This window comes from Geotrypetes seraphini, chromosome 3, assembly GCF_902459505.1.
Source record: "Geotrypetes seraphini chromosome 3, aGeoSer1.1, whole genome shotgun sequence".
Taxonomy (NCBI): domain Eukaryota; kingdom Metazoa; phylum Chordata; class Amphibia; order Gymnophiona; family Dermophiidae; genus Geotrypetes; species Geotrypetes seraphini.
Genome location: NC_047086.1, coordinates 280,060,817 through 280,087,816, shown reverse-complemented (window position 1 = coordinate 280,087,816; position 27,000 = coordinate 280,060,817). Strand labels below are relative to the sequence as shown.

The window sequence follows — 27,000 nt, the reverse complement described above, 5'->3', positions numbered from 1 at the left end:
ACAAGAATGAGAGAGCATTCCGAAAAATTAAAAGGGGACAGATTCAGAACCAATGCTAGGAAGTTCTTCTTCACCCAGGTGGTGGACACCTGGAACGCGCTTCCAGAGGGAGTGATAGGACAGGGTACGATATTGGAGTTCAAGAAGGGATTGGACAATTTTCTGAAGGAAAAGGGGATAGAAGGGTATAGATAGAGGGCTAGTATACAGGTCCTGGACCTGATGGGCTGCCGCTTGAGTGGACTGCTGGGCATGATGGACCTCAGGTCTGACTCAGCAGAGGCACGGCTTATGTTCTTAACCCTGCGCTACGTGGCTAGAACTAATGCCAGCTCAATGCTGGCATTAGCGTCTAGCACGCATGGCATTGTAGCGCATGCTATTCCACGCGTTAATGCCCTAACGCAGCTTAGTAAAAGGAGCCCTTAATGTCTTATTAAAACAATGACAACTTTGAATGAGGTAAAACTCGGTATAGTAACTATAACGAGTTTTACCTCATGCAAAGTTGTCATATAGTTTATAAATCTTTCCTTAATTGCTTCTGATAATTTCAGTTATACACAGCTGAAAGCAGTTCAACATGCAGAAAGTGAAAAACTATCAAAGTATCACTGCAAGAGACAAAGATTTTGGACCAACTATTTTGAGGCCCTCGGTATTATAAAGAATGATTCTTTATGGAAAACTTGTGCCTTAAATGTCTGGCGGTCGCATCCGCAACTGCCTTCAGCTCTCACCTCCTCCAGCACCAGACACACGCACAAGCTGCACTGCCTCCAATGATTACCTTACGTTTGAGAGCATTGCCCGCCTCACTGCTGTAACCTCACGCAAGCGCTTTCCTGTGTCTGCATGCAATTGGACTCCACCTCACAATTGTGTACAGATGCAGGAAAGCGCTTGCGTGAGGTTACAGCAATCGCCAGATGTGGCTGCTGGACACTTAAGGCACAAGTTTTCCATAAAGAATCATTCTTTATAATACCGAGAGTCTCAAAATAGTACCTGGCAGGCCGCGAGTTTGAGACCACTGCTATGGACAGAGGCCCAAAATAGAAAAAAAAAAAAAAAAGTCTCCTATGAAGTATCTAATTTCTTCATCTAAAATTTCAAGCTATAATCTTTTTCAGGTGGCTACTTAAGGATCACTTTTTCAATTTTCAATCCTTAATACTCTGCAAATTAAAACTTACCTTTTCAGAAAGTTCTCATCCAAGACTATGGGCCTCTTTTAGAAAGCTGCAGCAGCGATTCTCTTGTAGTAAATGCACTTAAGCCCATAGGAACTGAATGGACTTTGGTGCATTTGCTGCAGGAATGTGCCTACTGCGGTTCTGTAAAAAGAATCCTATGTTTAAAAAAATTTTGACGTTCTAGCTTTATTTTGATTTTTTCATGTACAGTATTACAGTTTACATGAAGCCGATGGACTTTAAAGAACACCATCACAGTTTTGCAATGTTCTATTGTTTATATAAAAAAATTCATACATCTAGCAGTTATGGCTCTAGGGATATGCCACGCAATTCTGGGGTCCAAGTATATTATAGTCTTGCATTACTGTGCAGACTATAATTATCCTTATTATGTTGGTGCTCTGAAAAATTTGAGTCATTAAGAAGATTAAGAAGTAGGGATGTGGACTCTATTAAAAATTACATGAAATCATTAATAGCTTAAGTGCTAAAGATATTCCTACCAGGGCATGGTCCGACACTATTGCTATATCGATGTCAGTGCTCTGTACCATAGAAAAAAGCCTCTTATCTATTAAGATGTAGTCCAACCTGGCATAGGTGCTATGGACAGTAGAGTAGGGCAGTAGAGTAAAAAGTGTAATCATTCATATGGGTGAAGTGTTCTCCATGCACTAACTAATTCTAATTGCTGGGATAGAAAATTCACCCCTTTCATTTTGAGATCCTTCATTCTCTTTCTAGGTGGTTTACAGTCTATATTGGGGTCTGCAGTTATGTTAAAGTCCCCTCCCAGAATAAGTTTATAATCAGAATAGCCAGACACTTGGGAAAACAAAGTGGAAAACAAACTTATGGCTATAGACATTAGGGGCATAAATATTGCATAACAAGATTTTAATTCCCCAAATTTCATGATTAAAAACCAACAATGAATGTAAAATAAAATATTGATCATTGTCTTTCTTTGGTATTTCTGGGACACAAACTGTAGAAGTCCACCTGGCATTGTTCTTAGATTCCAACTACTGAAGTTGTTGTCAAAGCCCACTCCAGCCATAGAAAGATATGGCCTTCAAACCTGAACACAAGTGGGGCCTCACCAATGAATTGTACAAGGGTATCAACACCTCCTTTCTTCTGCTGGTTATGCCTCTCTTTATATAGCCTAGCATCCTTCTGGCTAAGGCCTCTGCCTTGTCACACTGTTTTGATGCCTTCAGATACTCAAACACTATCACCAAAGGTCCCTCTCCCTGTCTGTGCAAATCAGCCTCTCATCTCCTAGCACATTTGGCTCTCTTGGATTTCTACTCCCCAAGTCTGCACTTCTTTGCATTGAATTTTGCCAATTAGACCATTCTTCTAACTTTGTAGATCCTTTTTCATGTTTTCCACTCCCTCTGGGGTGTCTAATCTGTTATAAATCTCAGCATCATCCATAAAAAGACAAACCTTACCTTCTAACCCTTCAGCAATGTTGCTCAAAAATATATTGACACAGAACTGGCCCCAGCACTGATCCTTGAGACACTCCACTATTCGCTGTTCCTTCCTTCAAGTGAATTCCATTAACCACTACCCTCTAGCATCTATCAATCAGTTTCTAATACAGTTCACCACTTTGGGTCCTAACTTCAGCCTGTAAAATTTATCCAAGAGCCTCCTATAAGTAGATTACATCTAGTACATGTCCTTGATCCAGTTCTCTGGTTGCTCAATCAAAGAATTCAGATTTGTTTGGTACAATTTATCTTTGGTAAAACGATGTTGTTAGGATCTTGTAACCTACTAGATTCCAGGAAATTTATTATCTTTTCTTTCAGCAGTGCTTCCATTACTTTTCCAATAACCGAAGTGAGGCTTACCAGCCTGTAGTTTCCAGCTTCTTCTCTCTCACCATTTTTGGGAAGAGAGACTATATCTGTTCTTCTCCAATCCTGTGAAATCTCTCCCATCTCAAAGAATTTATTAAACAAATCTTTAAGAGGATCTGCCAGAACCTCTCTGAGCTCCTCAATATTCTGGAGTGATATATATATATATATATATATATATATATATATATATATATATATATATATATATATATATATATATATATATATATCTTTGCCAGCTAATCATGGTCCTTCTCCAGGATTTTCTTCCATGATCACAGAACAGATGTATTTGTTTAGCACGATTGCATTTTCCTTATTGTCTACCTAGCATTTCATAGCATCTTTCAGTCTCACAATTCCATTTTTAGGCTTTCTCCTGTCACTAATATGCCTGAAACAATTTTTGTCTACCTTCCTTACATTTCTAGTCATTTGTTCTTCCACTTGTGCTTCTCATTTCTAACCATCTCAGGTTTTGGCTGCAGAGCAGATCAGGTCTAATGGGCCCTCTACTGTCTTTGCCGAGTATGAGATTCCTATTGTGAGTAGACTAGGAATGAGGACGTTCCTTGCCCTCTGCTCTAGCACCTTGTAGAGGAGGTCTGAAGAGGGATACAAGGATATTACTGTGTTCCTCTATCAGAGAAGTAGCCTCCTTAACCAATTCAGGCTCTTACAGGAAATCAATGTAAAGATATCATTAATGGAGTGACACTGTTGTAGCGAGATTTGTTCAAAATAATTTTTGCAATAGTATTTTGAAGTAGCTGAATCCTTTGTATAGGACTTTTGAAAAGATTGGTATAAAGAGTATTACAATAATCAATTAGGGCTCAACAATTAACACGTTAATAATGCAATTAGTGCATTATTTAATGTTAAAAATTAATGAGATTAATATGGGGAGGCTTACTATCAAAGTGCTTCCCATGCCACAGCCATGCTTCCTCCCTTTCACTTCTGGTGTGCTTCATTAGAAATGAAATCACCTGAACACTGCTGAAGATGTCGGATGGATGTTGGACTCATCATTGAGCTGCCAATTCTCCCTCATGCTGCCAGCCCCTTCAGAGCTGCTGCCACTTCTGAACACCCTCTACCTCTGAACTGCTAGTGCACTGCTCTCCCCAAAAAAGGTGCTAGTGCTGCTACTTCCCCATCTTCCAGAGAACTGCTGATGCATCACTCCCTCATTCCCCATGAGAGCTGCTGATGTCGCTGATCCCCTCCTCCCCAGAGCTGCTGGTGCCTCTGAACCACCTCCCCCATGAGAGCTGCTGCTGTCACTCACATTCTCCCCTGAGAACTGTACTGCTGACACCCCCTACTTCAGAGCTACTAGTGTTGAGAACCCCCACCCTCCCCTGAGCTGCTGCTGGTGCTGCTGATCCATTCCCCCCACCTCAGAGCTGCTGTTGCCTGACCCCCATCCCTGTGAGAGCTGCTGGTGTTGCTGATATCCCCACACTCCTCAAGAGCTGCTGGTGTCACTGGGAGTCTCCTAAAAGCAAGTAATGCTGCTGGTAAGAGTTGAGAAATCACAGGCAGCAGCTGCACTGTTCACGCGTTCTCCCTCACTGAAATCATATTGCAAGAGGAGTGAATAGCTACATATTAGGCTGCTTCCTGCAGTTGACTGCTTATGTGAACTATAAGACCTCTCTCCTCTTGCAGTATGATTTCAGCTGGAGAGAGGGGGAAGAGAGTGAACAGCGCAGCTACTGAATGTGTCTGTGGATAACGGACTATGCAAGGCAAGGATATTGTGTGCCATGGGGGACTACACAAGTTGATTGTGTGTCAGGGGGATGATATGGTAACAGAATAATGTGAATTGTTAATTCTTTGGGATGCTAAAGTTTGACAGTTTCACTTCAATATGATGGAAAGAAGAAATTTGTAAGCTGCATTGTTGGGGAAGGATGGGGAGAAGGGTGATGTACTTTCTGGGAAGGAGAGAGATGGAGGGTGCTGCACTATTTGGGAGAGGGAAGAGGAGAAATGGGCTGCATTCTTTTACAATTGACTTGTGCAATTAATCACAACTAAAAATTTTAAGCGATGTACATAAAGATGACACCCACAAAATCATCTGTCCAGAGACACTGCTGGCTTCCCTGTACCCTTACTGACTGACAGATCATCTGGCCCTGGGAGAGCCTAAGGAGAATCACTGTTCCTTGCAACCCTTGCCCCTATTGTTACAACTAAAGCAAGATCTTTCCCAAGATTCATTTACTCTCTAGGCACTGAAATAGATTATATTTGACCACCTGATAACATTGCACGGATAAACATCTTTTATATCTTAGATGCCATTTACTTACTTAAAAAAAAACACATTTAAATAAATTATTTACAGACCACACGCTGATCCGACGTGATCTTTTTAATATCTCCGTTGAAAAAAGTCACAGTAGTAGATTTCCCATCTGCACTAATTTCTTTCTTGGTACCATTACAGAAAGTGACGATCCTACGTCCATCAGTTAACAGCTGCTCTACCTGAGGAAAATAAGAATTGCAGTACAGTATTGATTGTCAGATGACATTATCTTGACTCTTCATGTCTACTTCAGATTCCACTCAATCTCTAGCCATTAACCTTTCTTACTCCGACCTTAGTACTTGTCTTTTGCAGGTCTGAATTGTATATATTCTGTTCAGGACCCCAAATCAGGAAACACCTCAGTATCTGTCAGAATGACAGACAAATTTCTTCATTCTTTGATAGCATGAAGGAGTTAGGGTTTGGGGTGAACAATTGGCTCTACACTGAAATTTTTTACAGTTTCGATTTAAAGTCAGTTTCACCTTTCAGGTCACTTGCCTCCTTCTTCAGTATATTGCACACTGCTTTATAATTTATCTAAACATTTTATTCAGAATCAGGCGTCACATGTACCTGTCTGAAACTATAAACTACAGTAATTTCTAATGTCATCAAAAGGCATCTGTTTTCCCAGAATCCTGACAGTACTACAGAAACAAACCAGTTAAATATGCTACAGAAGTATATGTATAAGCACACTTCAAACCTTGGACAGAACACAGTTCAAAATATTACAATAACATAGTAAATAATGGCAGATAAAGACATTTGTGGTTCATACAGTCTGACTAACAGTCCCATTCATTTTTGAGACAATGTTAAACCAACAATCCAGTAATTATTCATTTTACTTGCTCAGTTCCACCATAAAATGTTTCCCTTCTCCCCTGTGATAGGCAAGGCTTGTACTCCAACTGTATACGGTAAATGTGGGAAAATGTGCATTCTTGCACCTGATCAATATTGATGCACACTAGACACAGATTGTAGAAGTCTACCTGTCATAGGCCTCACTGCCCTACCACTGGAATCACTGTCTAAGCTAACTCCAGCCTATCTGTCTTACCACTTACTTGAACTAGCCCGTAGAAGTCTGTCAGGCTTTGGCTTTACTGCTGGGGCTGTTATTTAAGCACCACTCCTGCACATTCCTACTCATCATAAATGAAGTTATAACTCTTGATCTGTATAGTCGTGTCAATTCTATCCTCTTTTTAATTCAGGGATCCTTTGTAAGCCTCCAACTTTTCAACAACTTGTTCTTAGTCTACGACAGGGGTTCTCAACCTGATTCTTGGGACATATCCAGCCATTCAGGTTTTCAGGATATTCACAATGAATGTGCAGGAGATACATTTGCAAGTGCTACCTCTACTGTATGCAAATCTCTCGCAAGCATATCTGAAAATCTATCTTGGGAGTATCCTAAGGATTGGAATGAGAACCCTTGATCTAAGTGCTAACTACAACTAAGTAGGAAAATGAATGTCTAAAGAATTTGACTTTGGTAATTTGTTGTTGATATAGCTAGTTTGTATGTTAAATTGATCACATAACATGGATATTCTCAGTTTGGTCTCCATATTGGAAACAAATATTGGAACCCATTTAAACCAAATTGCATACAGCTCTTATTTTTCCCTGCTTCATAAGACGCACCTGACCATAAGATGCATCTAGATTCAGAGGAGGAAAACAAGAAAAAAACATTCTGAACCAAATTCTCCCTGCCAGGCTCTGCACCCAACCCCACACTCCTTGCTAGGCTCTGTACCCTGTCCCCCCTCTTGTAGTCTAGTGGTAGACCGGGACAGGGCAGGCAGGGAAGTCTTTCTGTTTCCTGCTCAGCTTTGGAAAATGCACATCTCTAATACCTTTACTTTTTTATTTCCTCTTTTTTATTTTCTTTAAAGCAATTCACATGTCCAGCACAAGGCCTCTTGCCTCAGCTGTGCATTTGTTGTAAATTTAAATTAGTGATTAATTTACTATAATTCCAGCAGGAGGGCTCCCTTTCCAGGTACCTTTCTGTAGGACCTCCCCTCCCTCCCTCCCCCCAGTACCTTTCTGCAGGACCCCCCCCCAGTACCTTTATGAAATCCTGGGGTCCAGGGCTGCATTGGCAGCCTCCTCTGTTGGACGGCCGCCCGAGTCCCCATCTGTCATGGCAGTGAGAGGCAGGAGCGAGCCCCGAGTGCGCCTGCCTGGTCCCGCGCCGCCACCTGAATGTCCAGCACTGCATCGGCAGGCTCCCCCATCTGAAGCAGAAGTGAAAGGCAGGCGCGAGCCCCGAGCGCGTCTGCCTGGTCCTGCGCTGCCGCTCGAATGGTGCCATCAGCTCCCGCGAGTCTCAGAAGAACCAATGGAACCATTTGGGCGGCAGCGCAGGACCAGGCAGGTGGCGCCTGCCTTTCACTAAAACGGCAGATGGGGGAGCCTGCCGATGCAGCGCTGGACTCAGCTGACAACACCATTTGCGCAGCGGCTCGCACCTGCCTCTCACTGCCGTGGCAGATGAGGATTCGGGTAGCCATCCAGCAGGGGAGGCTGCTGATGCAGCGCTGGACCCCAGGATTGCATAAAGGTACTGGGGGGCTGTGTGTGTGCGGTATTTGCTGTATAAGACTCACCCTTATTTCCACCCACTTTTCTGGGGGAAAAAAGTGTGTCTTATGGAGCAAAAAATAAGGTAATCATCCTAAATGCAAAAAAACTGATAGCAAGTTGCTAAACAGCAAGCCCAACCGAAGTAAAGAAACAATGGTCCAACTGTCTGCAGTGAAAAACAATCCAGAGCAAACAAAACAAAATACTGCAGACTTTGTACACGATGCAGGCAGACTTTATTTATGACGAATAAAACATTTAAAAACCTTATTACCAGGCAACCCAACACGGTCCGTGTTTCGTATAATCTTCATCAGGGGTCCAATAAGTGACATGCTGAGGAAATCTGAAACGCTGGTGTCACCAGCGTTTCAGATTTCCTCAGCATGTCACTTATTGGACCCCTGATGAAGATTATACGAAACACGGACCGTGTTGGGTCCCTTGCCTGGTAATAAGGTTTTTAAATGTTTTATTCGTCATAAATAAAGTCTGCCTGCATCGTGTACAAAGTCTGCAGTATTTTGTTTTGTTTGCCCAGCAAGTTGCTAAACTACATTGCAGCAAAAGCTTAAATAATATTGCCTTTTCTAAAAAAAAAAAAGAAAAATAGTGTCCATACTGAAATGCAGTACTATCCTCAGAGGGTAGGGTGACCACCTAGAGCCCCTAGCCTCACAGTAGTCATGCCAAGACTATCAAAAGACCGCATGCACAAAAAGAATATCATTGGTGTAAACATAAGTACTGAGTCCAAACAATTAGATTATGATCAGTAGTGGACTAAGATAAAGGTTAAATAGGATCAGAGATAAAACTGATCCTTGAAAGATACCACTATCAAGGTCATAAGAGTGTGAGAGAGTGTTTGACATTGAAACCTTAAAGGTTTCAGGACAAGAATGTTCTCAGTGATGGAACACCCTTCCGAAGGAATTAAAACTAGAAAAGGACACTGGAAAGTTCAACATAATGCAACATAGAGGAGAGAGCTGGCTAGTCCCCACTAGGAACACAATAGGGTGAACAAGGTAGAGATACCCAGAATTGCTGAGGATATGATAAACAAAGTACAGATCAATAGAATTATCAGGATGTATGTAAATCTAAAATGAACACAGAACACAATACAATACAGATATTATGTATGCAAATAAGTAGGATTTAGTTTGAACATAGTGTACGATACTAGTAATATATGTGTATATATATAGGATGATTGATTATGGTATAAATGTGTCTGTATTGAAAAGCATTTCAGAAAACGCTAACTCTATATTGTAACACCCTTACAAAAGCTATGTATACCGCTTTGAATTGACTCCCCAGTCATTAGTAGCGGTTTAGAAGCTTTCAATAAACAGTTATAAATATACCAGTCCCTAGAATATTACCACAATACTTGATAGAAACATGACGGCAGATAAAGGCCAAACAGCCCATCTAGTCTTCCCATCCACAGTAACTATTATCTATTTCTCTCTCCAAGAGATCCCATGTGCCTATACCAGGCCTCTTGAATTCAGACACAGTCTCTGTTTCCACCACCTCTTCCAGAAGTCTGTTCCATGCCTCCATGCAGGAATGCGGGGCAGGGAGGAAGAGTGCCCCAGGTGTTGACTTGGCAGGGATGCTACCCAGCAGCAGCAGAGCAGCCCAGCATCTCTCCTCCCCCCAGCCAGCAATGAGGCGGGGGAGAGTTCTTAAATGCATTCCCTCACATGGTACCTTTTATAGTCTTCTGTTCTTAGCCAGCAGTGATTAGGGATTCCTTCGCACTGCCTCTGATTAACTTCATGTTTGAAGAACAGGATATTACATAGAGGACAGGTTTGAGCTATTGTAAGCAGCGGGTAGGAGATCCTGCTCACTGTTGGTCTTTACCGGGAGTGGGAGTAGAAGATGCATTTAAAGGAACCCCTCTCCTCATCGTCAAGGGGGATGCTGGGTGCCAGCTTCTCTCCGCCCCAGGCGTCGCCAGCTTCCCTCACTATGTCTTGGGGATCTTTCTTCAGAAAGTTCAATAATTTGTATTCGTAAAGCTGTGATACATCCCCCCCACGACTCCACATTGAGGTGTCAAAATAAAGTGTAACATTTTTCTTACCTGCCAGTAAACTAGCCCAGCTGTCAGTATGTCTAACAAATCATGTCTCATTCAAAACCTCTCTTCAGAGGGGTCTCAGTTTAATAGTGTTACTATGGATCAGGCCTCTGAACAAACATACAACTAACCCACCAAGAGCCATGCAGGAATTATTGGAATAACCTGACATAAGTAGGACTTAAGTCTTATGTGGACTTCACACACTGACCCTATACCATCAGGCTGTGACTGTACAAACCCCATAATATCAGGACCCAAGCTGTGTGATTTAGCAGTCTGGGAATAGGATCCTGACCCCACTCCTCAAGATAGCATTAGTTCTGCCTACTGTGGCATCATAGCATGTCTTTGAGCATTTGAAGAGGGAGTCAGCACCAGAGACACCGTATGCCAACTGTTGTGCTGACAAAGGAGCATGGCAAAGGAGCAATTCTTGTGCTCTCCTTCATGTGGATTTTGCGAGGACCTTGGGTGGATTGTGTAATTTTATAGAGTGCATTTTATTCTTAGCTAATATGGCTATGATTCCAATTTATGTATTTATTTTACTATTTATATACCACTTACAACCTGAGTACCTGAATGTAAACCACTTAAGTATTTCTCCCTATCTGTCCTGGTGGGCTCACAATCTGACTAATGTACCTGGGGCAATAGAGTGTTAAGTGACTTGCCCAGGGTCACAAAGAGCAGAACTGAACCTGCAAACTCAGGGTGCTGAGGTTTCAGCTCTATCCACTAGGGTTGATATGGTCTTCTTTCTCCTATAATTGATTAAGTCAGGCCCTGTGAAAACTTAATTATGATTCAAACTTTTATTGGCTACTGTCAGGATCAGAATCAATCACAATTAATATTGTTCTTGATTAATCCATGATCAGTTAAAAATAAGACTGAGCAGGAGTTTGTCACATCCCATGAACTCCTGATCACTGCAGCGAGCTATGTTCCAAGTGACCTTGACTGCTCCCAGCGTGTACCCTTTAACCAGGGAATCCTTCAGGCCTTCTTAGGCAACCGCCTAAGGTAAAACAGTAGGTTCAATGTTCTCAGGTAAATCAGGCAAAGGGAAAAAGAAAGTCACACACTTCCAAGAACGTCAGAAAAATAAAGTTGTATTTTATTTTTATACTTCTGGTTACTTTGTCCAGGTATTGATAGCCAATAGCAGTAGTTTCAATACAAGTTGTAGAAAACATAGAGCTCCCGGCCAACCTGGCCACTTTGGCTTTACACACACCACCATAGCAAATGGGAGTTATCTCTGGTACATAAGCTGATTTCATATGCGTAGCGCAACGGGATATCAGATATGACCTACGAGTATTAGCACTCTTCGGTTTGTATTTATGTCAGGAACATGGACTTTAAATGTCAACCTGAGCCAGCCAATCAGATGTTTCATTGAGCCCCTCTGGAGCCATTGAGTTTAAAATAAACATCCATCTGAGTTCTTTTAAATTGAGATTCCTATCAAAATTACCTCCCTCCCACCCAACAGAAATACTATCAAGAACTCTCCATTTTAAATCACTTAAAGTGTGACCACATAGCTGCCAGTGACGAACCAAGGGGGAAGCTTCATTGTGAGTGTGCACTCGTGATTTGTGCTCAGTCAAACGTGTCCTAATCGCTCTCTTAGTTCTACCTATATATAACTTAGGACAAGGACACTGTATAAGGTAGATGACAAGATCTGAGTCACAATTAGTTTGAGTTCTGGATCGGTAGATGACCCCAGTAGAAGGATGGATCCATGATTCACCAGCCATGGTGTACGCACACCACTGGCAACGGCCACATGGGAGATGACATCCTACCGATCTAGAACCAATGTCATTTAATTTGTTATGATTAACTATTTCTCATATATATATATATAATCATCACCAATCCTCTATTAAATTCAACCTGCCTCATGACCAATGGTCAGCATTGCAAGAACTTCAACATGATACCTCTCTTATTATTACTCGAGCGGATAAAGGAGGGGGTATTGTAATCCTCCCGAGAGAAAAATATATCCAGGAGGCTCATCGTCAATTGGATAATGCTCATTTTTACTCCAAATTAAATGAAGATCCTGTATTGGAGTTAAAAAGTACGATTTCCCTGTTGATCTCTAAAGCCTATAAGTCTAAAATGCTTACTTTAAAAGAGGCTAATTTTTTGAACCCAAATTGGTATGTCACTCCATTTATATACTTTCTTCCGAAAATTCACAAAGATGCTAACAACCCCCCCGGACGTCCAATCGTCTCTATGAAAAATTCACCGCTGGAACCGTTATCCAAGTTCCTTGATATTTTTCTTCAAAAGGAACTTTCTTCTGTGAAATCTTTTATTAAAGACACCACACATATGCTGCGGCTCCTTTCTGATATGCAGGAGATTGAAGATCATTGGCTGTTGGTGATATTTGACGTCACAGCTTTATATACTATGATTCCTGTGGATCAAGCTTTACCATTGCTTCAGACTATATTTTCTCAGCAGACGATTCGTCCTCAGTTATCTACAGAGGTCTTGATGGAAATGGCTACTCTTGTACTAACTCGTAGTTATTTTCGTTTCCATAAAGATTTTTATTTGCAACATCATGGAATAGCCATGGGAGCATCATTGGCTCCTTCGTTGGCTACCCTATTCATGGCTGCTTTGGAAGAAGATAAGATTTACCAAATTCCCTTGTTCCAGCATGTTGTCATCTGGAAACGCTAACTGGATGATATATTCTGTGTATGGTCCTCCACGATGGATAATCTTCATCAATTCATTGAGGAATTGAATCAACAGGACGTCAATATCCAGTTCACTGCCACCATAGCCACTCAAGAAATCTCCTTTTTGGATATTAAGATATTTAAGGAGCAAGATAGACTGCTGACTACTTTATATAGAAAACCTACAGACAGGAACAGTTTTCTTCGTTACCATAGTTTTCACCCTATAGGTCTCAGAAGGAGTCTTCCTATTAGTCAGTTCTTACGGCTACGTCGAATATGTCACTCTATGGATGAATTCCGGATCCAAGCCAAAATAATGAAAAAACGATTTTACTAACGGGGGTATTCCCGGGAGGTTATTAAAAGAGCCTATACTTGAGCCAAATATGCCCATCGTGACTGGCTCCTTCAGGAAAAGAAAAAAGATCTTGACTCCACTGAAGGGATTGCCTTTGTTCAGCTGTACTCCCTTCTTGCCCACACTACTACTCAGATAATCATGAAATACTGGCACATAGCTAGATTAGCCAATCCTACCTTGGAGGAGCGCCCCATTTTTTCGTTTAAAAGGAAGAAAAATATAGGAGAAATAGTTAATCATAACAAATTAAATGACATTGATTCTAGATCGGTAGGATGTCATCTCCCATGTGGCCGTTGCCAGTGGTGTGCGTACACCATGGCTGGTGAATCATGGATCCATCCTTCTACTGGGGTCATCTACCGATCCAGAATTCAAACTAATTGTGACTCAGATCTTGTCATCTACCTTATACAGTGTCCTTGTCCTAAGTTATATATAGGTAGAACTAAGAGAGCGATTAGGACACGTTTGACTGAGCACAAATCACGAGTGCACACTCACAATGAAGCTTTCCCCTTGGTTCGTCACTGGCAGCTATGTGGTCACACTTTAAGTGATTTAAAATGGAGAGTTCTTGATAGTATTTCTGTTGGGTGGGAGGGAGGTAATTTTGATAGGAATCTCAATTTAAAAGAACTCAGATGGATGTTTATTTTAAACTCAATGGCTCCAGAGGGGCTCAATGAAACATCTGATTGGCTGGCTCAGGTTGACATTTAAAGTCCATGTTCCTGATCCTGTTTCCTTTGTTTAGTTTAGTTTTGTTTAGTTGCTGCTTATTGAGCAGTTCTTTTGGTAGCTGCTCCGTTTAGCCGGCTTTTTCAGCTTGCCGGTTTTTTGATTATGCCTGCAGGATATGATGTCAGGGAGGGGGGGGGGGGTATTTAATGGGAGGTGTGCAAGCCTCGGGTTCTTTTCCTGAATGCCGCTGGCTTGACAAGTAGTGTTTGTAAATCTTTGAGGTATGTTAAACTTGATGGGTTATGTTTGAAGTATAGAGATAAGTTATTCTAATCAGTGCTTGTTGCCTGTTTCGTTTTTTAGATCCCCAGCCTTGATAAAGATGTGCGAAACGCGTTGGCACTGGGGAGCTTCATTCTAAAGTTGAAGCATGTTCGCTATGAAGCTAAGTTCATTTAAACTATTTAAATTATTTAATTAAGTATAAAAGAATAAGAAAATCACAAAAAAAGCATTATATATAAAACATATACAAAAATGCATTACGCAGGGATGAATGAGGAAATGACATAAATACAAACCGAAGAATGCTAATACTCGTAGGTCATATCTGATATCCCGTTGCGCTACGCATATGAAATCAGCTTATGTACCAGAGATAACTCCCATTTGCTATGGTGTTGTCGTATTTATATATTTATCATAAATATTAAAGAGTGACGAGGATGGCTCAATTTACACACACCAGCCTGGCTCTAATTCCAAAATAATGAATCAAACAAACATTTTTTTTACTGGACTCTAGTCTTTATATCACAGTCCTCTTCACCAGCCTTCTATGGTTTTAGGGTAGCCACAACAAACTTCCTTCATCAAGAAAGGACAGAAGAGAAGCAAACAACACTCCTGCAAACAACACTCCTGCAGTAAAGATAACGTAAAGCTTTTACAAAAAGTCAAAAAGAAAACAGCTAACAGCTAACAGCAGCACTGCCAGGGAGTGCCTGCAGATAAGGAACCCTTCTTAAAAGGAGCTCCACTGTGTTTGCCGTTCTGCCAGAATCTTATCTTCTCCTAATTAGCTTCCAGCTGTGCTGAGAAGAGGGAAAAAACCCCCACAAACGCTCTGTGGTTTGCAATGTTAAATTGGCTCATGCCACAGTCCTAGTATTGCAGTGCTTCAGAGACTAGCTTTGATAAGCTCACATAGTTCAGCATATAGGTTCATAGACAACAACGCGGAAGACAAAAGCGCGCGCCGACAACTGAGCGCAAGACGGAGGCACGCGCCGAAGAAAATTACTGTTTTTAGGTGCTCCGACGGGGGGTTTTGTTGGGGAGCACCCCCAGTTTACTTAATACAAATCGCGCCGGCGTTGGGGGGTTGTAACCCCCCACATTTTACTGTAAACTTAACTTTTTCCCTAAAAACAGGGAAAAAGTAAAGTTTTCAGTAAAATGTGGGGGGTTACAACCCCCCACAACACGGCGCGATCTGTATTAAGTAAATTGGGGGGTTCCCCCCCACGCCCCCCCGTTGGAGCCCTAAAAACAGTAATTTTCTTCGGTGTGCGCCTCCGCGCTGCGCTCAATTGTCTGCTCGTGCCTTTGGCCCGGCGCGCTTTTGACTTGACACCCAGCATATAAGCCACTTTAGACTGAAAACTATTAAGCAAGGAAAAATAAGATAAACAAAAAAATAGCCATTCACTTCCCACCTTTGCTCAGTTTGTGTCCATTGCCTCAAAACCCTCGCTAGGCAGAGTAGATACACCAATGTCCATTGGTTCACAGATTTGTAGCTGTCTCTCAGCTTCAGTCTCAAGCACTCCTGACATGTCCACCATGTCCCAGTCGTGGCTCAGCTCCTCAGGATTCAGTTCAGGAGAGGTGAGATTTCTCTCGAGCTCACCCTGAAGCCTCCTCAGCTCCTCCCCATTGTGACTTAGCTGCCCTGCTTTTACAGTCTTCAACTCGCCCCTCCCTTCTCTGAAGAGGGGGAAGGGAGAAAACTCTTCCTGCAGCTGTGTCTGCTTCTGTGGACCACTTCCTGTTCTGACCCTGGCCTTCTGGGAGTTGAAGTTTCTTAACTCCCGGGTTCCTTTGAGCCCTAACTGCAGGCTTTGGAGAGTAGCCTGACACTAGAGAGTTGCGCGGGGACAGAAATCCCACCCGTCCCCGCCAAAGTCCCACCCGTCCCCACCCGTCCCCGTGAGGAATCCCACCCGTCCCCACCCGTCCCCCGTGAGGAATCCCCTCCGTCCCCACCCGTCCCCGCGAGGAATCCCCTCCGTCCCCGCCCGTCCCTATAAACTTCAGAAATAGTTATTTCATTTAATTATGCTACTGAATTAAAGGCTCTGGTAGAAACCCATTTACAAATAAGCAAAAAGACTTTATTAATTTGAAAATATTAATTGGGAAGAATACATACTTTGCAAACAGGTTTCTACCAGAGCCTCTAATGTTTATAAATTTTTATCAACACAACTAATATACTATTTTATCCTGAAGCAAAATAAAAAAAAAGAAATATAATTCTTTTCCTACCTTTGTTGCCTGGTTTCTGCTTTCCTCATGTTCTCATTCAATTCCTTCCATCCACTGTCTCTCTTCCTTCTGCATCTTCCATTTGCTCTGTTACTGTGCCTCTCCCTTTCTTCCCCCTTCCAAATTGGTCTGGCACCCATCTTCTTTTCTCCGCTCCCCCCATAGTCTGGCATCTGTCTTCTTCCCTGCCAGCGTCTTCTCCCTACTCTCTCTTCCCCATTTCCTTTCAGCGTCCTTCTCCCCCCATCTTCCCCATGTCCTGTCAGCGTCGTTCTCCCCCCCTCTGTCTTCCCCATGGCCTTTCAGCGTCCTTCTCCCTCTCTGTCTTCCCCATGGCCTTTCAGCGTCCTTCTTCACCCCCCCGTCTTCCCCATGTCCTTTCAGCGTCCTTCTCCACCCCTTTGTCTTCCCCACGTGCTTTCAGCATCCTTCTCCCCCCTCTGTCTTCCACAAGTGCTTTCAGAGTCCTTCCCCCCCCCTTCCCATGGCCTTTCAGCATCCTTCTCCACCCCTTTGTATTCCCCATGTGCTTTCAGCGTCCTTCCCCCCCCCTCCCGTCTTCCCCATGGCCTTTCAGCGTCCTTCTCCCCCCTCCTTCTCTACCGCCCCGGGTGCAGCACAGCCGGCCAGGTCCCCTTACTTTTGTGGCACTTCCCCGACCGACCGACAACAGCCCCGGTCCGACAAACCTCCCTGCCCTTAACCGCGAATCTAAATTACCTTATTACAGCTGCTGTAAGAAGATAATTTAGATTCGCGGCTACAGGGCAGGGAGGATTGTCGGACCGGGGCTGTTGTCGGTCGGTCGGGGAAGTGCCACAAAAGTAAGGGGACCTGGCCGGCTGTGCTGCAACCGGGGCGGGGTGTGGCGGGGCGGGGTGGACCGCCCCCTCCCTTGGTAGCCACTCGAACTGCGAGGCTACTCTCCTCCTTACCTGCACTGCCTGCAGCACAGAGCCAAACGAAAGTCTTCCCGACGTCAGCGCTGACGTCGGGAAGACTTCCGTTCGACTCTGTGCTGCAAGCAGAGAAGGTAGGGAGAAGAAGAGCCGCGCGACTGAGTACATCCAGCCCCGCAGGAACCCCGCGACCCTCGGAGGCGTCCCCACGGGATCCCCGCGACCCTAGGGGGCGTCCCCATGGGATCCCCGCGACCCTAGGGGCGTCCCCACGGGATCCCCATGACCCGAAGGGAAAACCCGCGGGATGCCCGCGGGTCCCGCGGGATTCCCGTCGTCCCCGTTCCCGTGCAGCTCTCTACCTGACACCAGCCTGACCTCCCCTGGGAAGTTACTGTCTGGCTTCTCAAGGTTAGTCCCAGGGAAGTCAGCGCTTACAAATCCTCCGGGCCAACCTGGTCGGCTCTCCTACATAGGGGTTTATTGATCTTCCTCACTAGCCCTGTGCCAAAGCTAGGAAGAGAGCTAGCTTTGCCACAAGTTGCCATAGAACAAATTACATTTAATTAGAAAAATTGCAGCAGATTAAACTACAGTTTCTGGTGTCATATATATATAAAACGGAACGAACATTAGCTACACAGAAAGGACATTTTAGTAAATTTTGAGATGTTTGGGGCCCATTAATAGATTATTGTAATAAGTAGATAACATTTTTCCCTTAATAACACAATTGCAAATGAGAAGGTAGGGGTGGGAGGGTTTTTGATCTTTTATCAAATGTTTGGATTAATAGAAAATTATATCCTATATAATAAAACGCTAGCCGCGCATGCGCACTCAGACCTGCGTGATCCGTGATCCCTGTTCCGTGATCTGTAGGTCTGTGGCCAGAGTGCATATGCGGCGGCCAGACAAAGCGCGAGAAACAGACTCGAGCGCTGTGGCCGACTCAGGATCGTGGGAGGATGCGCCGGAGGGGGAGGTTCATATCGCTTCTGCACATACCGGTACAAACCTCCCTCCAGCGTTGGCCGCCGCAGCACGTTAAACAGGCTGCTTCTCGGCTTTCTCCTGCAGTTGAGTCCCTCTGCCGCGTCACTGATGACGTCATCAATGACGCGACAGAGAGACTCAACGGCAGAAGAAAGCCGGGAAGCAGGCTGTTTAACATGCTGCGGCTGCCAATGCTAGAGGGAGGTTTGTTATTAAAAGTCATCTCGCTGGGAGGGTCGCAGAGTCAGCGGGGGTTGGGCTGGGAGGGGAGAGAAGCGTCTGCCTCGGGTGCTTCAGGCAGCAGCAGCGTTTACAATTCGCTGCTGTTGGGGCTTCAGGCCTTCCTCTCTGGCCGGTCCTGCCTACTTCCTGTTTTCATGAAGATAGGACCGGCCAGAGAGAAAGACCTGAAGCCAGCAACAGCAATGAATTGTGAATGCTACTGCTGCCCGATGAAGTAGTTCTAGGAGGAAAGGGAGCAGAGGGGGAGATAATGGCTTGGAGGGAAGAAGAGATGGCAGGGCATGGAGGGAGGGAAGAAGGTATGCCAGACCAAGGGAAAAGGAAGGAGGAGATGGAGAGAGGCCATATGGAACAGAGAGAGAGAGGGCGGACACTGGATGGAAAGAGAAGAGAGGGCAGTGAATGGAAGGGGCAAGACAGAGGGTGAACAGTAGATGGAAGGGGTAGAAAGAGGGAGACAGACACTGAATGGAAGTGTGGAGGACAGGGGGAGCAGCATGCAGAATTGAGGGAAGAGGATAGAGTTAGAAATAAAGATAGACAGGGGGCCAGGAAAAGACACAGACAGAAAGAATGACAGCATCCAAGGAGAGAGAGACAAATAAAAAAAAACCCTCCTCGAAGCACCTGAACCCCCGTTGACCCTTCCATCGTGGTCTGACCCTCTCATCCCTTCCCGCCGTCTGACTGACTCACTTAGTCCCTTGACGCCACCGTTCCCTTCCCATGGTCCTGACCATTGACCCTCCCATCACGATATTCAAGGACACAAATTTCAAAGAAATGGGAGACTTTGTTCACCAGGCGCTACAAAGCCAAGAAGAAACCGATAACGTGAAATACATGTGGTCGACTTTGAAAGCAACCATACAAGAAGCAACAAACCGCTATGTAAAATCAGTAAGTAAACGGCGAAGGAACAAGAAGCCACAGTGGTTTACTGCGGAGATCTCAGACCTGATCAAGGAGAAGAAAAAAGCATTCATCTCTTACAAACAATCAGGGAAGCAGGACTCTAGAGCAGACTACCTGGCCAAATCAAAAGCCGTCAAAACAGCAGTCAGGGAGGCTAAATTCCTCATGGAGGAGTCTCTAGCAAAGAACATCCAGAAGGGAGATAAATCCTTCTTCAGGTATATCAGTGATAGAAGAAAAAACTCAGGCGGGATTGTACGTCTTAGGAAACCAGACGGAGACTATGTGGAAAAGGATTCGGAAAAAGCCCAACTATTAAATGAATACTTCTGCTCAGTCTTCACCCGAGAAGCGCCAGGGCTCGGCCCTCAGCTACAGACAAGGGTTGGCTCAGTTGACCTGTTTAGTAACTTTGAGTTTACGCCCAGCAGTGTCTACGGTGAGCTGTCAAAGCTCAAGGTTAACAAAGCAATGGGGCCGGACAACCTGCACCCCAGGGTGCTTAGAGAGCTGAGTGATGTCTTGGCGGAGCCACTGTCCGCGCTCTTCAACCTCTCCCTTAGTACAGGCAGCGTCCCGTTGGACTGGAGGACGGCTAACGTCATTCCACTCCACAAGAACGGCTCAAAGATGGAGACAGCAAACTACAGACCAGTGAGTCTAACATCGATAGTGAGCAAACTAATGGAAACTCTAATCAAACACCAATTAGATAAGATCCTGGATGAGGAGAATCTACGGGATCCCCGACAACATGGATTTACTAAGGGGAGATCCTGCCAATCCAACCTGATCAGCTTCTTTGACTGGGTAACGGGGAAGCTGGATATTGGGGAGTCCCTGGACATCGTGTACCTGGACTTTAGCAAAGCATTCGATAGCGTACCACACCACAGGTTACTGAGCAAGATGAGTTCTATAGGATTAGGTAACACATTGACGAAATGGGTTGGGAGCTGGCTTAGAGGTAGGCTCCAAAGGGTGGTGGTGAACGGCACCCCCTCCGAAATGACGGAGGTGATTAGTGGAGTACCACAGGGCTCAGTCTTGGGCCCAATCCTATTCAACATCTTTATAAGAGACTTGGCAGAAGGGCTTCGAGGTAAAATAACATTATTCGCTGATGACGCCAAACTGAGTAATGTAGTGGGCAAATGCACAACAGACGAAGATTCAGTGCCCGACAACATGATGCACGACCTACTCCTACTGGAGCGATGGTCTAGGACATGGCAACTCAACTTCAATGCCAAAAAATGCAAAGTTATGCACCTGGGCAGCCAGAATCCATGCAAGTCTTATACCCTTAATGGCGAGATCCTAGCAAAAACGGTAGCAGAACGAGACTTGGGGGTAATCGTCAGTGAGGACATGAAGTCTGCCAATCAAGTGGAGCAGGCTTCATCCAAGGCAAGACAAATCATGAGCTGCATACGAAGGGGTTTCGTCAGTCGTAAGGCGGAAGTCATTATGCCATTGTATAGATCCATGGTGAGGCCCCACCTGGAATACTGTGTGCAATTCTGGAGGCCGCATTATCGCAAGGATGTGCTGAGACTGGAGTCGGTGCAAAGAATGGCCACCCGGATGGTCTCGGGACTCAAGGATCTACCATACGAAAAACGGCTTGACAAATTACAGCTATACTCGCTCGAGGAGCGCAGAGAGAGGGGGGACATGATCGAGACGTTCAAGTATCTTACGGGCCGCATCGAGGCGGAGGAAGATATCTTCTTTTTCAAGGGTCCCACGACAACAAGAGGGCATCCGTTGAAAATCAGGGGCGGGAAACTACGAGGTGACACCAGGAAATTCTTTTTCACTGAAAGAGTGGTTGATCGCTGGAATAGTCTTCCACTACAGGTGATTGAGGCCAGCAGCGTGCCTGATTTTAAGGCCAAATGGGATCGGCACATGGGATCTATTCACAGGGCAAAGGTAGGGGAGGGACATTAAGGTGGGCAGACTAGATGGGCCGTGGGCCCTTATCTGCCGTCTATTTCTATGTTTCTATGTTTCTATGATATGACCTTCCCATCCCTTCCCACCGTCTGACTGACTTAGTCTGACTGACTTAGTCCCTTACCGCCCCCCCTTCCCACTCCAGCAGTGTCCAAAGCACTCTACACATGCTGCTTCGGGGTCTTCTACTGCCCTGATTTGCTCTGCTGCATTTCTGATGATGTCATCAGGGACGTGCCAGAGTAGCATGTGTAGAGTGCTGCGCTGCTTCAGTCGGCAGGTTTGTCAGGACCACGGGAAGGGAAGGGAAGGGAAGGGGGGGCAGCAAGGGACTAAGGGAGCCAGTGTGACACCGCCGGTGCCGGCTTGAGCGGATGGCCCCGGTCAGCGCCCAGAATAGCCTGCGGTCCTCGTGCTTCCAGAAGATGCTGGAAGTCCTGCTGGTTTGTTGGTTAATAAAGAACCACAAAAACAGGTCAGGAACAATAAAGTTCAAAATAAAATTGAGTCCCAATTTATTGAGTTCACAGACCCTTCTCAGGGTTTAGTTCATTGACTTCATGAACAAAAGAAAACATAAAAGGATTACCGGGCTGCAAAACTAAAACATGCCTCACACCTTCTTTACAGGTATAACAGGTAAGTACTTTCTTAGTCTGTAATAGTCCAGTCTTAATAAGCCTGCCTTTACAAAGCAGAACTGGAATAAGACTATAGCACTTTCTTTGAGGAAAAAAAGTGCTGCACTCAGGCCTGGATTGAAGCAGGCCTGGCCCCAACCAACTTAGAAGTAGTTGGTGGGGGAGGGGAGTAGCCGAACCAACTAATTCAAAATCTGTGTTTAAACAGCATGCCACAAATGGCCCCACAATCCCTCCCAGGATCTTGTGTGGATTCTCCCCAAACTATCACCCCTATACAGAGTCCATATTACAGTCCCAATCAACCTCCAGAAGGTACACACAAAGAAAAACTTTCAAACAAAATAAACCTGGATTTGAGGCTTCCAGGTTTAGGCACCTTTGCAGCATGAGCCCAGCACTGCTCACCGGTTCCAAACAGGTGCATACAGGTTTTCAAAATCCCAAAAGTCCACAAACTAAGCACAGCAAAAAGATAAAGGTATTGCACTTAGCTTTCATCCATTGCAGTTGCTTCTGAATCCATGGAAGCGTCCATAATTTCCATGGCCTCTGGATTGACTGGCTGGCTGGCTGGCTTCAGAGACAGGGGCTGCATCCACCATCTCAATATCCTGAAAGCTCTGAGGTTCAGGAGAGCTGTCCTGTGAACTTCCTTCCTGGGCTGACCCAGGGTAGACTGACTGGTTCCTCCTCAGTGCTGCCTCTAGAGCACTGAGGCGACCACGCCCAGTTCTGTGAGGGGGCAGGGCAGCCTGTAGCTTGTGCTTAGATTTCCCTGAGCTTTTAATTAAGCCCTGCAGCTGTGAGTTCCCTGAGCTGGTGGATTTGCTCTGAGGCTGTTCCAGGCTGTCCTCCCCATATTCCTCACCTCCCCAGGGTTTTGTGAGCTGGGTTTTGAAAGGGAATTCAGAGCCTTCCTTACTATTGGTGTCTAGCCTGTCACAATGGTTAGCCCTCTTCAAGGCCAGGCCAGGGTTAGGAATAGCCTTTCCTGGCACAAGCCGAGCTTTAGGGCTAGGGTTGTGACACCAGCCAGGACGCGGGAAGGGAAAGGGGTGGTAGGGGAAAATGCTGCTGCTGCACAGGGAAGTGGTGTGGGGGAAGGGAAATGGAGGGGTAGGGAATGCTGGTGCGGCTGCTATACAGGGAAGTGGGGGGAAGGGAAATGCTGGTGCGGCTGCACAGGGAAGTGGGGTGGGGGAGGAAAATACTGCTGCTGCTGCACAGAAAAATGGAGGGGGAGGGATAGAAGGAAAGACAGACAATGGGAGGGAGGGAGACAGAAAGAAAAGAAGCAAGATACAGGGGCAGGGAGAGACACAGAAAGACAGAGACAAAGGGGGCCAGGGAGAGACAGACAGAAAGAAAAACAGTGGGAGGGAGAGACAGAAATAAAGAAAGACAGACAGATAGATTCTAGCACCCGTTAATGTAATGGGCTTAAATACTAGGGGCCCACAGAGAGACAGTCAGGGACGGAGAGAGGGAAAGGGGGCTGCTTTCTAGCACCTGTTAATGTAACGGGCTTTAACACTAGTTGTATAATATATATGAATGCATATGATATGGTAGGGATGGGAGGGAGGGGATAAATTTCATTAATTTAAGATATTATTTCCCTGATACACTTGTAAGTTGTAAAAATGAATAAAGAATTTTTTAAAAAAAGAACTGACTGAGATGATCAGATCTGATTATCTCTCAATAGCTAGATGTACTTTGTGTTACTGAATTTTGGCTAAATGGTGTTGATACAGTTTAACTAAACCAACTATGCCAGAAAAATTATGTGTATTTTTCAAAACATAAAATGGGAAAGAAAGGTAGTGGTTTATTGGTTTTAATGAAGATAGCTTCCTATTTTAATATATTGCTGTGTTATTGGGCACCTGGAGTGTTGTATGCTGATTATTTTTTTTATATTTGATCTTTTAGAAAAGAATAGGATTTTTTCTTTTGATACTACTATTTTAGAAGATCTTAATTTGCACTTTCTTTTTTTTTTTAATTCTTTATTCATTTTCAAATTAAACAAGTGCACAAAAGAATATATTACAACAAATTATTCCAGAATAGCACTTGATATCTGCCGTATAAACATCTAGTAAAATCAATAACCCCCCCTACCACCCACCCTTCATCATATTTTCAATAAAAATATACACATATTATATATAACTAGTGTTTTAGCCCGTTACATTAACGGGTGCTAGAGTAGATGTCTGTCTGTCTGTTTTGTTTTTTTTAATTTGTCTCTCTCTCCTTGGACGCTGTCATTCTTTCTGTCTGTGTCTTTCCCTGGCGCCCTGTCTGTCTATCTTTATTTCTAACTCTATCCTCTTCCCTCAATCCTGCATGTGGCTTTTTTTCTTTCTCCTCCCCACTTCCTTCCAACGTCTGCTCCCCCTGTCCTCCACACTTCCATTTGGTGTGTCTCCCTCTCTCTACCCCTTCCATCTACTGTTCACCCTCTGTCTTGCCCCTCTCTTCTCTTTCCATCCAGTGTCCACCCCCTCTCTCTCTGTCCCATATGGCCTCTCCCCATCTCTCCTTCCTTTTGCCTTGGTCTGGCATACCTTCCTCCTTCCCTCCAAGCCATTCTCTCCTCCTCTGCTCCCTTTCCTCATTTAACTACTTCATTGGGCAGCAGCAGCATTCACAATTCATTGCTGTTGCTGGCTTCAGGTCTTTCTCTCTGGCCGGTCCTGTCTTCATGAAAACAGGAAGTAGGCAGGACCAGCCAGAGAGGAAGGCCTGAAGCCAGCAACAGCAGCGAATTGTAAACGTTGTAAATTGGTTCGTTGGTGAGACATCATGTGAAAGTGTTACTATTTAATATCATTGATTTTTCACTGTATCTAAGTCATTTTGGCTAAAGGACACTAGATTATAAATGGGCCTCTGAACATCCACCGTCAATGGTACAACATGACCTTGTGCATGCACAATAGTATCATATACTACTTGTATAGTGTGGGATAACAGTATATCAACCCTTTGTTTCTTCTGAGATGGATGTGAAGCAAAGTATGAAATGGGAAAAGCTTTATTTCTAAGAAATTTTTCATCGTTTTTTTAATAATGAAAAGAATTCCACTGTTACAGAACACTGCATCAAAACTGATATCTACAAGTCAAAATTCGACCTTATCACACCGCTGCTCAGAGGGTTAAATTGTCTCCCAATAGAAAAATGGGTTGTATTCAAGTTATGCTGCTTAGCTTTTCAAATCCTATACAGAGACATCCCGGATGGGGATAATTTCCATCAATAAAAGTAATACAATATGAGTTTCTACTGAAAATCTTTTAATTATCAAATAGCAAAAGTTTGGAACTCTCTTCCCACAGAGATTCAAACTACTACTGAATATACCACTTTCAGAAAACATGACTCTTCACAAACCTCAATGAGGGATGTAACTTAAATTTGACTCCACCAAACATCTGCCCTATAACACTGATAAAACCTTGTAACCACTTTTTGTGAATACAATATTGTAACTTTATGTACCTAAGTATCTGTTAAAACAGCAACCTGATTGTCATTATATATTGTATATAAAGTCCTATGCAATACTAATAACATCTGTAACTGCTTAGAACTCTTAACTTAGGAGGATTTGGTGAGATATAAGATGATAAAACAAACAAAAAAACCAACAGGGCTTGCTGTAAAGCAATCGTTGTGGGGGACTCCATCATCAGACAAGTCGACAGCCACATAGCAGGAGGAAGACTGGATCGGCTGGTGACCTGCCTATCGGGAGCCAAGGTAGAAGACATTGTGAGCTGCATCGACAGGATCATTGACAGTGTGGAAGAAGAAGATACGGCGGTGGTAATCCATGTGGGGACGAACAACGTGAGCAACAGGAACTACAACAGGGAAGGACTGAAGGACCAGTTCTGGATGCTAGGAAGGAAGCTGAAGACCAGAACGTAGAGGATAGCATTCTCAGAGATCCTGCCGGTACCCAGGGCTGATAATAAGAGGCAGATGGAGCTGCAAGCAGTCAACGCGTGGATGCGGCACTGGTGTGAGGAGGAAGGATTCCACTTTGTGCGCAACTGGACGATGTTCTGGGGGAAGAGCAAGCTATACAGGAAGGACGGACTCCACCTCAGCAGAGATGGAACGAGGCCTCTTGCAAGCAACATCAATAGAGAAGTGGAGAAGTTTTTAAACTAGGAAGAAGGGGAAAGCCGACAGTCGACCGAGAGAGTCGATGGTTCGGAAACCGGTATACCCGGAGGATACCGTGCAAGAAGATAGAGGGAAAGACTCACCGGATCACAGACAAGACAGATCGAAAAGGACACAAGAGGGAAGGAAATGCAAGAAAGGAACAGGCCGCAAACTCAAGTGTATGTACACAAACGCAAGGAGCCTTAGGAATAAGATGGGTGAATTAGAAGCCATGGCGCAAAAAGATAACGTTGACATCATAGGCATCACGGAAACATGGTGGACTGAGGAAAACGTCTGGGATACTGTGCTACCAGGATACAAGCTATACCGCAGAGACAGAGTGACTGAAAAAGGTGGGGGAATTGCTATATACGTCAAAGATGGAATTGAATCTACTGGAGAGAACACACCACAACTGACGGATAACTTAGAGTCTCTATGGGTCAAAATTCCAGGAACAAATGGACTGGAAATGAAGATCAGCACCTACTACCGACTCCCAGGGCAGTCCAAAGAAATTGACAGAGCAATGACGGACAAGATTAAACGCAACTGCAAGGGAGGCAACACAGTTATGGGTGACTTCAACTATCCGAGAATAAACTGGAACCTAGGCACCTCCAGTTTTTGGATGCTGTAGGCGATTGCTTCCTGGAACAACTTGTCAAGGAAAATACTAGAGGAAATGCAATCCTGGACT

General features: G+C 44.4%; 1 protein-coding gene across 4 annotated transcripts in view; it reads right to left on the bottom strand.

Moving 5' to 3' along the window:
• The window catches only part of LOC117358015 (centromere protein J-like), a 324,580-nt gene that overhangs the window by 48,578 nt on the left and 249,002 nt on the right, over nucleotides 1-27,000 (bottom strand). For 2 of the 4 annotated variants that reach the window (XM_033939403.1, XM_033939405.1), the window contains exon 17: nucleotides 5,447-5,587. In XM_033939403.1, the coding sequence (XP_033795294.1) occupies nucleotides 5,447-5,587 (141 nt within the window). Of the gene's footprint in view, nucleotides 1-5,442; nucleotides 5,588-27,000 lie in introns of those variants that run through there. The other 2 variants (XM_033939406.1, XM_033939407.1) reach the window with 2 other exon arrangements.